The sequence below is a fragment of the Neolamprologus brichardi genome, chromosome 8 (genome assembly GCF_056152115.1).
Source record: "Neolamprologus brichardi isolate AB-2024 chromosome 8, ASM5615211v1, whole genome shotgun sequence".
In the NCBI taxonomy this organism is placed as follows: Eukaryota; Metazoa; Chordata; class Actinopteri; order Cichliformes; family Cichlidae; genus Neolamprologus; species Neolamprologus brichardi.
Window position 1 is genome coordinate 27,302,715 of NC_142111.1, and position 14,766 is coordinate 27,317,480.

Sequence of the window (14,766 nt, forward strand, 5' to 3'; positions counted from 1 at the left end):
GAACAAGGCTGCAACATGACAGCATCAGTGACTTTGTGGATGTGCTGCACAGGCACCTGAGACAAAAGCTCAGTATGAACTTCTCACAAGTAAAATCCGGTTGTGTAACTTTAGGTATAGAAATACTGAATATTAATATCAGTGTCTTCACCCTGAAGCAGGTGGAGCTGTAGTGCGAGGGCGGCTCCAGAATCCAGACAGAAACACACAAAGACCACGAGAACACCTCAGCTGTTTGCTTCTCATTTATTATCAGGATACAGCAGATAATGATTCACACCAGCTATCAGACCTCCACCAAACAGTCAGTGAGACGTTAAATCTGAGTGTGCTGAGCTGCAGACTGAGGAACAGCAGAGACCTCTAGTGGAGGAACGTGTTCATTGCAGCTGCTCTCATACAGGTGAACTACATCAGCTCATACTGGTCTCCGTCCATCATTTCACTCCACCTGCAGCTGTTTGACAGCTGCTCACTCACACTCTGACTGCTCTTCTGAAATATTTACGTCTTCGACTGACTCTGAAAGTTAAAGATTCTCTGGGATTACATGATAAAGGAGAGAAAAGAGAGATCAACACGAAATGTTCTGCTGTGTTTGTCCTGCAGATTTACTGCACAGGACGGATCTTCATGCTGATGGTCTTCAGAGAGTAATCATAACCCTTCCACTGGTGCCAGTCCACACCAACAGCAAAGATAGTACCATCAGCCCCCCAACGATAAACCCCGTTAGGGTTTGCATAGTGACAGGCGTTGTACCAGAACGCCCCCAGATATGATTTTGCACAGTTCCCTGACCAGATGTCCTGGTCTTTGTCAAATGTGGAGAACTTCTGTCCGTTGTGAAAACTCAGGGCATCTCCTACAGAAACACAGATGAACAATCACAAAATTACCACTAATCCCAGTCAGACTGGTCTGCATGTGTACTGGGAGTGTTTTCAGTGGGCCATGACACAGACTGGACTCATACTGGGGAGTAAAAAGCAGCAGGTGCACAGTTTTGGGTTGTTTTTTTTTTTTCCTGTCCCATTTGACTCTTTTGCATCAGAATTATTGTCTAAAGGTGAATAAAGATGCCCAACGGATTTACTTTACCAAATAGACCACCCCAGCTTTGCCGTAATGGTCTATTTGATTCACCTTTTATTGTTTATTTTATTTATTATTTTCACTTTCACTAGATACGGGACAGACTTGAATGAGGAAAAGAAAAGGGAGAAAGAAAGAGGGAGAAAAAACAGTGGAGAAGAGGGACGGGGATAAAGGGCAAAAAACAAAAAACAACTAAATAAGCAGACAAAAAATACATCCATCAATCACCTGGATCACCTGTTGAGAAAGAAAAAAGAAAACAAGCAGAAGAAGACTAGAGCAATACAATAAACATCATCGTGATGATGTTTATTGTATTGTATTGTATTGTTATATGTGAATATAACAGTAAATACTAAATATTAAACATTATTGTGCAGCACGTAAGATCAACAGCACAGTGTGCTTTGAGGTAGGAGCAAAAAAGGGTGTAGTTTGTGTGTGTGAGCACCCGTGTGTACACCTGTGAGCATGGACGCGCTTGTTTTTAAAAGGTTACTTCATGTAATGATCTGCTAGAGGGTGTGGGGGGGCCACAGCCCCGTCCTCCAGGGCATGAAGCAGGTATGGAGGAGATCAAGACTCCAGATATCCAGAGGCCCCCAGAACACAAGAGACCAAGAAGACCAACAGAGGGGCAGCTGCACCACTGTCCCAGCAGGTCCACAGTTTGAATCATATGTGGTTGACAGACTCCAGTTTGTTCATGTGAACTGGGAGACTTCGTCACACACTAAAGTCATTTTCATTGGTGTGTAGCTGATACCAGCTTTATTTATCCCTGAAGGCACATGAGACAAGCCAAGTAGTTAAACTGTGTCTATGGTCCTGACAACCTCACATAAAAAGTCCTGAAAACTGAAGGCTCTGCCTCCCATTCTACTTTTAAATACTCTAGGAACAACAAGTAGGCCTGCAGAGCGAGAGCGAAGTGCTCTAATAGGGTGATATGGTACTACAAGGTCATTAAGATAAGATGGGGCCTGATTATTTAAGACCTTGTATGTGAGGAGCAGGATTTTGAATTCTGGATTTAACAGGAAGCCAAAACAGGAGAAATCTGCTCTCTTTCTAGTCCCTGTCAGGACTCTTGCTGCAGCATTTTGGATTAACTGAAGGCTTTTCAGGGAGTTTTTAGGACTTCCTGATAATAATGAATTACAGTCGTCCAGCCTGGAAGTAATAAATGCATGAACTAGTTTTTCAGCATCACTCTGAGACAGGATATTTCTAATTTTAGAGATGTTGCACAAATGGAAGAACGCAGTCTTACATATTTGTTTAATATGTGCGTTGAAGGACATGTCCTGGTCAAAAATGACTCCAAGGTTCCTCACAGTGTTACTGGAGGCCAAGGTAATGCCATCCAGAGTAAGAATCTGGTTAGATACCATATTTCTAAGATTTTCAGCGCTGAGTACAATAACCTCAGTTTGATCTGAATTAAGAAGCAGAAAGAAGAGAAGAGAATACTCCTGCTATTCAGCCAGTCATAATAGCCACAGTCGCATAGATTATTTTCTTATTTCAAACTCTCTTATCCCCAGAATTAACAGCTGTTCATATAAAAGTGTGCTTATATCTGACCACTCATTAACTACGCTTAACTTCTCAGTTACAACAGCTCTTAGACGTAATCCTATTTGGCGTTTAAAACCACACTGGGTGCATAATCAAAAATTCTTGGAATATGTAGGCAAAAATATTGATGACTATTTCTACTTTAATAAATCCGAAACTACAGCCTCAGTAAGATGGGAAGCCTTTAAGGTTTTTATTCGTGGGCAGATGATAAGCTACACCAAAAACAAAGCAAATAAAAATTATACTGAGATGTTGGACCTCGAAGGTCAAATAAAAGAAGTGGAACTTGAGATAAACCTAAATGACTCTAAAGAAAAACAACAAAAACTTTTAAGATTGAGAGCAAAATATGATAAATTAACTACTGAGAAAGCCTCAGCAGGACTACTTAGACTGAGACAGACCTACTATGACCAGGGAGAGAAGGCAGGAAAACTTTTGGCATGGCGCATAAAAACGCTACTGAACGAACAAACAATAAATGAAATTAGAACTGCAGACGAAAACACCACAGATCCTCACAGAATAAATGAACTCTACTACTCACAATTATATACCTCAATAGGAGATGCGACTCAAGAATCACTAGAATCCTTCTTTGACTCAATAAACATCCCTTCACTCTCTGAAGAAGCTCGATGCGAATTAGACTCTCAGTTATCTATGAGTGAACTGTCGATTGCAATTGATAAATTAAAAATGGGAAAAACTCCCGGCCCAGATGGAATCCCACTAGACCTTTTCAAAATATTTAAAGACAAATTAGTACGCCCTCTGTACGACATGCTAGTGGAAAGTTATGATTTAAAAGAGCTTCCCCCCTCCTTGCGTAATGCTCTCATAACAGTATTCCCTAAGCCTGGGAAACCACCCACAAAATGTGAATCTTATAGACCAATCTCATTAATAAACTCTGACGCCAAGATAATAAGTAAAGTACTGGCAAACAGACTTGAACGGTACCTTCATCTTCTTGCTGATACTGACCAGAATGGTTTTGTAAAAGGCCGGCAAGCGCAGCATGGTATTCGCAGAGTATTGAATGTACTTTACTCAAATTCAGAACATTCAGACATGGCTCTGCTCTCCTTGGACGCAGAAAAAGCTTTTGATAGGGTCGAACATAACTATCTCTATAAGGTACTGTCTCAATTTGGCTTTGGCAGTTATTTCATGACCTGGGTCAAAATATTATATGATAAACCTATAGCCTCAGTTAGAACTAACAATATCATATCTAGACCATTCTATCTAGGCAGAGGTACACGTCAAGGCTGTCCCCTTTCGCCTCTTCTTTTCGTCCTAGCAATAGAACCATTGGCTATTGCGATAAGGAGCAATCAAAATATCTCTGGCATTAGAACAAATAATATTGAGTCCAAAATTGGATTATTCGCGGATGACATTATCTTAATGCTGTCCAAATTAAAGAGCTCAATTCCCCAGCTACTCAAAACAATTAATCTCTTTGGTAATATCTCCGGTTATAAAATTAATGAATCTAAGTCGGCCATCCTCTTCTTTAAACATCCTGAAAGAATTAAACCACCTATTCAAACAATGTTTCAAGTTGCCAGAGACAGTCTTACCTATCTAGGTATAAAAATCACACCAAAAATTAACGATTTGGTACATGCAAATTACACTCCTACTATCAACTCTGTTGTTGACTTAATCAATAGATGGTCTATGCTGCCAATCTCTTTGATTGGACGTGTAAATATTCTCAAGATGAACGTTCTTCCAAAATTTCTATATCTCTTCCAAGTCATTCCTCTCAGCCCTCCAGATGACTTCTTCACAAAGGCAAAAACAATATTCATTAAATTCATTTGGAATAACAGACGAGCCAGACTGCGCCTTTCGCTACTATATCTCCCGTATGACAGGGGAGGTCTGTGTGTTCCAAACCTCAAATGGTACTACTGGGCTGCCCAGCTTTCTGCGGCCTCATGCTGGTTTTCAACAACAACCTTACCCTGGGTAAATCTAGAAAGGACAAGCACTACCCCCTTACCGCTCAGCACTTACCTGTACTCCGCAAAGTATAAAGATCTGATGAAAGATACACCAAACCTCTTTGTTAAAAATACCATCCGTGTCTGGTTCGACGCACTCAAGTTTAAAAATGAAACGCCAGCACTATCCCAATTCTCACCTATCTGGGGCAATAGGGCCTTTAAACCCGGCTGGAAAGATTTGGGCTTTAAAATGTGGGCCGTCAGAGGCCTGTCCAAAGTTGCAGACCTATTTGACAAGGACACCCTTCTATGTTTTAATGGCTTGACAGAGAAATTTGGCATTCCAACTAAACACTTTTTCAAATTTCTTCAAATCAGAAGCTTCATTTCAAAAACTCAGAAATCCCTAACATTGCCCACTCTTAACTCATTAGAGGACATAGCAATAAACCATCAGCTGAAGAAGGGTTTAATATCCCGTTTTTACAGCAACCTCAGAGACGGCTCTCAAACATCCTCAGAAAAAGAAAGACTTGCATGGTGTCAAGACTTAGAGTGTAGAATAACTACAGAGGAATGGCAAAAAGCCTGCTTGAAAGCCCAAACACAATCTATAAACACCCAATTTAAACTAATTCAGTATAAATGGTTAATGAGAACATATATCACCCCAACATTATTAAACAAATTTGACCCCAAAAACCCAGACATATGTGTTAAATGTGGGGAAAAAGGCACACTGATGCATTGCCTATGGGAATGCTCAAAAATCCAAAAGTTTTGGAAAGAAGTTTTAGATGTAATTGCGCATATTACAAGTGTCAAGCTGAAACTGTGTCCTAAACTATGCATCCTAGGAATTTTCCCCGCTGAAATCCAGCTGAGTAAGGTTAACCAAAAAACCACAATCTTCTGCCTGTTACAGGCGAAATATAGCATAGCCAAATCATGGAGATCCATTAGTAGACCACACCTGAGAACTTGGTTATCGACACTGTCAAAATCCCTTGCTTTGGAGAAACTTACGTCTATGATAAAGGGTAAACATGCTTCCTTTAAAAAAAAATGTGGGGAAATTTTTTGTTATTTTTGGAAAGTGAGAAGACGATCGATAGTGAATAGAAATGACTATATCCATTCAACCTGTATAGGAGAAGTAGTGTTGCAGCTGTTAAAGAGAACCTGGGGGGGCCTGCGAGTGCTTGACTGCTCAATAGGACAGGAGAAGAGAAGTGAAATTAAATGGACTGGAACTGAAGAGGACACAGATTATCACTGCAACCGTTAGTTCAGATGCCTCTCTAACTAATTTGACACCCTTGGACTAAACTTCAGCCTGAAGCCCTGGAATAATGCACTTAAACCTATGTCTCACTATGTTATACTTGTTTTATATTTTTCTGGAGCACTCTGTTAACCCTTGTTTTGTTTTTTTTTTTTACTTTTTTTTTTGGGGGGGGGGTTTGTTTTGTTTTATCTTATCTATCTATATGCACATATATATATGTGTATATATATGTGTGTGTGTGTGTGTGTGTGTGTGTGTATATATATATATTTTTTTTTTTCCTGTAATAATATCTGAATGATCTACATGGGAGAGTATGTATAACTATATCTATGTGTTCCCCTAACACTATTCATATATAATGTACATACATTACTATTATACACTCAAATTTTTTTTTTTTTTAAATTTTCTTATTAATTTTCTCCTTTATTTTATTTGAACTCTCTCTTCCTGTTGGTTAAAATGTTGTTGGGAAAAGCAATAAATAAATCTTTGAGAAAAAAAAAAAGAAGCAGAAAGTTAGCGGCCATCCAGGTCTTTATGTCTTTAAGACATTCCTGCAGTTTAACTCATTGGTGTGTGTTATCTGGCTTCATGGACAGATAGAGCTGGGTGTCATCTGCATATCATCCTGCCTGGTGTTTGGTACTCAGGGGCCACGACTGAGAACAGGGAGGCTGCACAGAGGGTCATTAACACTGCCCACAATATCATTGGCTGCCCTCTGACACTCCTGGAGGTCATCGCCAGATCCTCCTGTCTCAGAGACTCACAGGCAACCCCTCAAACCCCGCCCACCACCTGTTCCATTCTGCCCATTCCTCTTCTTTGTTAATCTTTCCTGTTCATTTGTGTCAGTGTACATGTACAATGACAATAAAGGCGTATTCTATTCTATTCTATTCTGATGCTACACTGACCCTGTGTCACTTCACTCACCTGCGCCTCCGTCCTTGAATCCAGTAACAGTCAGTTTGTATCCGTCACATTCAGCATCCACCTTAAATGAAGAGTAACGAGCGAACACTTTCTTCCCTTCAAAGTCCTCCATGTCCACCAGCAGCTCCCATTTTTGCTTGGATGTCATAATGTTGATCACATTGAGACCTACATTCACACAAGCACACAGTCAGAAACATGCAGGGCTGTTTGGTACAGAGCTGCAGATCATAAATAAAACTCTCACCCAGCCAGTACTCTCCAGCAGCGTCACCAAAGCCCATCTTGTATTGATCCCAGGGTCTGTAGAAGTTCACCGTGCCGTCCATCCTCCTCTGGAACACCTGGGGGAGGAGGCAGCAAAAACACATCTGGTTTCAGGGAGCACAGAGCTGGATTTACAGCAGTGCTGCTGTTAAATGTTCCCGCGCTGACACTTTTTAGTTACAAGCACTCACCGTCCAGCCTCCTCCTTGTGAGTCCATGTCACAGTACACCTGCACACAAACATCTGTCACACTCTAGCTGCTTAAAGACGTGGACATGAACAGGACCCAGAGTCCCAGAGAGGGTGGACTGTACCTGCACCGCAGACCTTTCTCCAAGGGGATAGATGGTGTACACGCCGCTGCTTTGGCTACTGTCCTGGCGGCGGATGTCGCTGCAGTCCTTCGGCTGGATGAGCTCCGTGCAGCTGGTCAACGCAGGAGCGAGGAGGACGATGAAGACCGCTGGCAGCTGGAACAGAGACGAAGCCTTTCATTTGCACAATATTCACTTCCTACCAAGCTCAACAAGCCTGTGATTCTCCCTCAGCTTTGCCTCTCAGCTGTGCTGAAGTCTTGTTTAGTCTGCACAGGTGTGGTTCAGCCAAACCCCCCCCGTCTGTGCTCAGCCCATGATGTCAGCAGCCTTCTTAGTATAGTCCTGTTGCCTTTCATTGTAAAGTGAGTTCATGCTTTGTTATATTGTTGTATTCCTGTTGATCTCTGACCTGCACAGAACAAGAACCATTCTGAACCATCCCCAGACAATCCAGGCTTAAGTTACCTGGATAAGAGGAAATCCTGCTTGGTGGCACAGACCTCAGGAGCAGGCTATGTTCAGAGTTCAGATGGAGGCAACGTTCCCTCTAATGTTTCATGTGTGTGAGCGAACACACAAACTGAGCGTCCCTTTGACCACTGTGAGCAGCAGCAGACGTGTGCACTGTGGTCACGCCAGCATCGAATCATCCAAGTTACATGTTTATTAAAATAATCAAATTACAGCATTTATGTTACTACTTTTAATTAACTGCTTTAGCCCACTTACAATGAAAATTTAAAAAATCTAGTTCATGACCTGTAGCATGTTCACACTATTGGAAGTAAAAATAACTTGAACTCCAATTTTGAAAACACAACTTTCTTTATTAAAGCTCTGACTGTATTTTGAGTCTGTGGTCTGGGAGAGAGTCTGTAACTCTGTCTGCAAAATACAGTAAATAAAGACCAATGTTGGGTAATTAATTATATAGTTACTTCTTCAAAAAAGTAACTGAGCTTTGCAAATAAAGTTTTTTGCAGCTGTTTACCTAAAAATGCAGCCAAGGTGTTTTTAAATAAACATTTCAAACTATTTACAGAACAATCAGCTGTTCTGCATCAAATCTGATGCCACACAAATTATTTGTGTCACTCCAAAAAATAATTTCTGTCCACTATGAGATGAAGGAGAACAACAGCCTGATACCTGCAGGCCTGACAGCAGCAGATGTGTCACTGCTGTAACACCTGTAACACTCAGCAGTCGCCTCATTGTTCTGACACACAACACAACTACTGACTACACTACACACTAACTACACAAGATTTGTTCTAAACGTCACAAATCTCTCACATCTGAAACACGCCGTCACTCCTAAAACTTCCCCCTTCCTAAACAACTAAATGCCCTGTTTTGATTGGTCCACATGGTGCATTTTTCCACCAATAGGAAAGGCTGGGGTTTGCTTTGTTCACAGGCTTTCGAGCGTTTTCCTTATAAAACGCCGTTTTCACCGTTTCTTCCTGCAGTAAATATAAACAACGACAGTATTCAGGAAGAAAAACAAACATTGCAGATATTTTATCATAACTCTGGTTTTACAGCCGATCAACACAATTAAAAACTGGTATAAAGTTCACACTTTTCCCGTCAGTTGTTCGTCTGTCCTGCTCACATCTCCAATGGTTGTACACGTTGTCATTAACGTGGCTTCACACCACATCAGCCGCTTTGCTAAAACACCGGTGTCGGCACATAAGGACGCTGTCATAGCCTGTCAGCCACGTTGATTAGCTGCGCATATACGCATCATTGGCTGGACTGTGGGATAAGGCGGCATCGTTACCATACGGGAGCAGCCAGTCACTGACTAACACTGCAAAACAGAATTGTTGAAGTTTTAATTTTAATTTCAATTCAGGTTAGATTTTCTTTTGTTAGCAACGCAGATTTTCTGTGTGCAGAGATGCCAGCAGTGCACAACTGCGCACGCGCGCAGCTTAGAGGGAACATTGGGTGGAGGTGCCGTGTTTTCCTTAATTCTTTTATTTACAGCATGTTTATTTACATTCTCTGCTGCTGTGTTTTATATGTGCAGCTTGTTAAGCTCAAACCTACTAAACCACTGACTGAAGCCCAGCTGTGAAGTTACAGCAGCTAAAACTATGAACGAGGTGTTCATGTTTTACGAGGTGTTTTTCACACTGAACACAGAAACTGGAACACAATCAAATTCATTTCATTTTGATCTGCGACAAACTGAAGCGACGTGCACGTCTCCTTCAACACGTTATGAAGCCACAGGGGCTCTGATCAGTTTGTATTGTGTTTAGCTTTCAATATAAAGTTCCTCGATGTGACTGCTGTTGTGATTTGGTGCCTTACAAATGAAACTATACTGAACTGAAACGTCGTCATACTTCTGCTTGAGATTTGTTGGAGCACAGAAAGTAACCCGGGCAAGTGTGTGTAGGTGAATTCTTGTTATTATGTGAAGAGTGCACGAAATAGTGTCATTAACATCAACTAAAACATGAACGTGTGAAAAAGATCAAACTACAAAAAGACTTGTCGGGTTCACAGTTTACCACGGAGACCTTCGATGATAAATGAAACACTGATGGCTCATTAAAACTAAATCAAATAAATAAATGATTAGCTCGAATATTCACAGATTAGATAACTGGCCTGTGACACCTGAGGTGACCCAGTGTGTTAAAATGTGGTGACCTGTGCAAATGTCCACATGTGGTAGTTCGGCACAAGACCCGCCCACCAAAACTGCAGTACTCTGGTGTCATTTGTCCTCAGGACAGCAGCAATCAATAACAGATCGATCACAGATAAACAATATCATTTAGAAACTATAACTACTAAAAACTATTGCAGCATACTGAAACAACAATACTGACGTATGTCCTGAACAGAGACAAGAAGAAGAAATAATTCTACTGTAAATAGAAAGTACTTTAAGTAAAGAGTAACTTCTTGGAACAAAAGCCAAGAAAACGTTCATCTTACAGTGTAAATACTTTCAGGAGCACAGACTCAGTGTGTAGTAGATTAACGTTTCACTTTACATTCTTATCATCCATTAATCAGCCTACTTTGCTAAGTCATACAGGGGGAACAGTCCTGCTCAGTTTTCTATGCAATGGAAGAAGATCTTTGATTGTTGCAACATCTGTGCAATAATAAAAATGTCATAAGTTAATGTTAAACGTCTACATCACGCAGTCTCTGCACCTGTATGCAGTTTAACATGAAGTCATTTACACACTGGTAAAAATTACTTAAAGAACTTGTTAAGTTACTGAATTATTTACGTGTAAATTCTGCCCCCTTTGATGTAAAACACCTAAGTTATGCACTACTTAAAATGACATACACTCTACATAAAGTTATTCACTCTCTATGTATTATTACTTTAGTACTTCTTAAAATGATATCCAGTATAATTTGTGTCCCTTCCTTCATTACATGATTGGCATCAGGCTCTGATAGTAAAGTGCTGCTCAGGTAAAGTCATCAAACAGACACATTCAACAATGAAGGCGGAGTTTTAGGTATCAACTCTGTTTAATGAGGCGATCACAGCAGACCGAGGGGCAGGAGGGTCACCACCACTCACTCCTACACTGATACTTAACCAGAAATATTTAAGGTCACAAACTTACCTTCATGGTCAGATTTCTGTGTGAGTTAGTATCTGCTGATGTAGATCTGAAAGGAAAGGATTACTGTGAGGATCACCTCATTCAATCATTGAAATCTAATCTGCCTTTAACGCATTTACAGCAATGTCTGCTTAAAATATCTTGAAAGTTTCATACACTCTATTTGGCAGTAATATTAAAGCACTGCTACGTTACTACCTGTGTGAAGTCACCTGCAGTTGGAGCTGAACACGCTTCAGAGACACCCCACGGCTGTTCTCCCTCAGTGTGTCAGAGTCGCCCAGAGTCCCTGCTTATATCTGCAGGAGGGCAGACACATCAGAGTCACGCCACTCTTTACACTGTCAAAAGTTACACGCGTAAAGTTACACGCGTCAAACACAACCAGGATGTTCTCAGGCTAACATCCTAAATATCGTGTTAGTTATTTGCTGATCCATATCGCATACGCCTCCGATACTTCCTGCTGTGATGCACGCATCATGGGACAGTGCAGAGGAGAGCTCATTTATTTGACCCGCTTGAATTCAGTGAGATTTCAGAGATGAAGACGTGGAGCGCAGTGAGTGAAGCTTGAAAATGTAAATTTAGAATTCAAAGCATTTCTGCTTAATTCTGGGGAACCTGCAGGACATTCGGGGTGGTGGGCCATTCAGGTGGGGGCGGGGCTACCACTGAGTTGTGGTATAGTTTCGGCAGGATTGGGGCAGTTTGTCTTGTACTTTTTGTCTCTTGTTGATTGACTTGATGGCTAGTGTTCAGGGTCTAGAGCACGCCTTGTGGTGGGCATAGTTAGGAGAAAGCCAGCCGCCAAACTTGCTCAGCAGACACACCAACTCCACATGGATGTGGAAATGTGGACCTGGCAACAACATCAGCACTGGAAAACTTAAACAGAGGTCTAGAGTCCTGACAGCAGGATCAAGCAGCATACTTTTACTTTCAGATTTATCTGATGGCAGAAGTTTAAGAACAGGTAGAAAAATGAGAAAAGTGAACTTTTGTTTGGTCGATTACACCAGACGACATCATGGTGTTGATAATGTGCTAATAAACTTCTGTAACCACTGCTCAGAGCAGGCTGGCTATTCACACACACACGCACACGCACACACACACACACACACGCGCGCGTATTTGAGTCTATCAGCTGTTTTTGAGCTGCTGTCTAATTTCCTCGTACTCTTCTCGACGGACTGTTGGCCTGTTTGTCCTTCGCTGCAGCACCTCCTCTACATCCTGTTCATCTGCAAACACACACATTTATCTACTGCACTGATGCGATGGAAAACTTTCAGAGTTTATTTACACATGTTTCTTTAGCACAGGCTCCTGACTCCCACGTGGCCAGCTACCTGTAAACTTCATCACACCCAGGTCAGCGTTGTTGACATTCCATTCAATTTTATATACAGTACATATCGCCAAATCACCAGACGAGATGGCTTATAAGAAACGGTCTACCTACTGCTGAGATACATAGTGTCAGGGGTGCAGACACAGGACCCAAACACAGGACTCTTTGAATGAAGGCAGTGTGTTTATTTACAGTGCAGTAACTAAGAATGCGACAATTGATCCCCGTGCGTGCTCCTGATGTGTGTTTCCCAATGTCCGTGCTCTGTGTCTCCACTCACCTTTATGTTTCTGTGCAACGTGCTTCCTGCCCTCTCATCTCCACAGTCCTCCTGGAGAAAACACATAGGCAGGCTTTAGAAACTCCACAATAGCGGCAGACTCACCCTTCAGCTGACTTGCTGGGAAACTAACGGGAAGTCTTGCAACAATCCACCGCTGACGGGTGCTCAGCCACTCTGCTAAGACTGCTCCCGAGATGAGTCTGATCAGCTGCAGGTGTGTGATTGCGTTCCAGGTGTGACAAGTCCCATGACAGGGGGCACCACTCTCCGGGCCCGGACTTGCAGAGAGACCAGAACACACACACACAATCGCGCACGCACACACACACACACATACACACACATATTTACCTTCTTCACTGATGGGACGGAAAACTTTCAGAGTTTATTTAAACATGTTTCTTTAGCACAGGCTCCTGACTCCCACGTGGCCAGCTACCTGTAAACTTCATCACACCCAGGTCAGCGTTGTTGACATTTAATTCAATTTTATATACAGTACATATCGCCAAATCACCAGACGATCCACCTTTTCTACATGGTTTAGAAAATTGATTTTAATTGCTATATTCATGTAAATTTTTTGTGAAGAGGAAAATCACTTGATATATTAAAAACACTCACATGAAAAAAAATAACCTGAATTTTGCTATTTCTTATATTCTATTACCACTCTCCGGGCCCGGACTTGCAGAGAGACCAGAACACACACAGACACACAGACACACAAACACACACACACACACGCACACAGAAACGCACACACACACACACACACACACACACAAACACACACGCACACAGACACACACACGCACACACACACACAGACACACACATACCCGTTTTTACTGCGTGGTGGGACCACCTGACTGGGAGGGTGCTGGTGGGATCCACCTTTTCTACGTGGTTTAGAAAATTGATTTTAATTGCTAAATTCATGCAAATTTTTTGTGAAGAGGAAAATCACTTGATATATTAAAAACACTCACATGAAAAAAAATAACCAGAATTTTGCTATTTCTGTGGGGACCCTCCTATTTTAAATGAGAAATTTAGCACAGCTGCAGGGGTGTGATTGCGTTTCAGGTGTGAACAGGTGTGAACAGGTGTGGTGCCCCCTGTCCCATGACAGGGGGCACCACTCTCCGGGCCCGGACTTGCAGAGAGACCAGAACACACACATCAAACACACACAAACCCAGGCCCATGACATATAGACACATAGAGATAGGTTGATCATATTAAAGATTGAAACATTGATTCATGGTAAGACTTTGAGCAGTCTTGTAGGAATGGGGTCTCAGGTGACGTTCAGGTATTCAGGACATACAGTGTTGGGAAAATAACTGGTTGGGCCTCCCTTAGCAGCAATAAAGTATTTGTGATAACTGCCACCGAGTCTTTTATAGCTGTGGGGGAGTTTTGCTCCACTCATCTTTACAGTATTGTTGTAATTCAGCCACACTGGAGGTTTTTCGAGCATGAACCATCTTTTTAAGGTCGTGTCACAGCATCTCAATCGTATTCAGGTCAGGACTTTGACTGGGCCACTCCAAAGTCTTCATTTTGTGTTTTCTTGTATTGTCTTTGTTTAATACTTAGACATATGGGAAAGTTTTCCGTGAAGAAGTTAGATATGTGTGTTTGCAGATGAACAGGATGTAGAGGAGGTGCTGCAGCGAAGGACAAACAGTCCATCAGTCAGTCAAGAAGAGTACGAGGAAATAAATTAGACAGCAGCTCAAAAACAGGTTTGAAAGTAAATACATTGCAGCATCTCTTCCATATCCTGTTAGTCTTCAAACACGCATATTTACCTTCTTCACTGATGGGAAAGAAAACTTCCAGAGTTTGTTTAAGACATGTTTCTTTAGCACAGGCTCCTGTAACGTCATAGAGCACGTGTCTGACAAGCTTCATCATTAGATTCCACTCATACTCAGGTATTCAGGACATATGCTGGTCTATCCTTCAAGCTCAGGTCCTCCACCAGATTATACAGCCTCCTGTATCTGCTCATATAGTAGTGGAAAACTCCACACATG

The 14,766-nt window shown here is 41.8% G+C and overlaps 1 protein-coding gene across 2 annotated transcripts; it reads right to left on the minus strand.

Annotated features, from left to right (window-relative positions):
• Positions 1-247: 247 nt before the first annotated feature.
• Positions 248-12,983, minus strand: LOC148101864 (microfibril-associated glycoprotein 4-like). 2 transcript variants are annotated; one of them, XM_087845028.1, is made up of 9 exons: positions 12,849-12,983; positions 12,716-12,766; positions 11,291-11,377; positions 11,079-11,124; positions 7,456-7,611; positions 7,332-7,370; positions 7,121-7,217; positions 6,874-7,041; positions 248-865 (listed from the first exon to the last, which is right to left on the minus strand). In XM_087845028.1, exons 4-9 carry the CDS (start codon positions 11,082-11,084, stop codon positions 612-614), a joined length of 720 nt encoding a protein of 239 aa, XP_087701154.1. In that variant the 5' UTR covers positions 11,085-11,124; positions 11,291-11,377; positions 12,716-12,766; positions 12,849-12,983; the 3' UTR covers positions 248-611. The 2 variants fall into 2 exon arrangements, with proteins under 2 accessions (XP_087701154.1, XP_087701153.1); XM_087845027.1 differs by having other exon boundaries at positions 11,277-11,377.
• Positions 12,984-14,766: the final 1,783 nt, after the last annotated feature.

Bases quoted from the DNA above. Each gene is read 5' to 3' on its own strand.
- LOC148101864 (XM_087845028.1), bottom strand. The intron at 7,371-7,455 runs GTACAGTCCACC...GTTTGTGTGCAG, and splicing joins GAGAAAGGTCTGCGGTGCAG to GTGTACTGTGACATGGACTC. The intron at 866-6,873 runs GTGAGTGAAGTG...GTGTTTCTGTAG, and splicing joins ATTCAAGGACGGAGGCGCAG to GAGATGCCCTGAGTTTTCAC.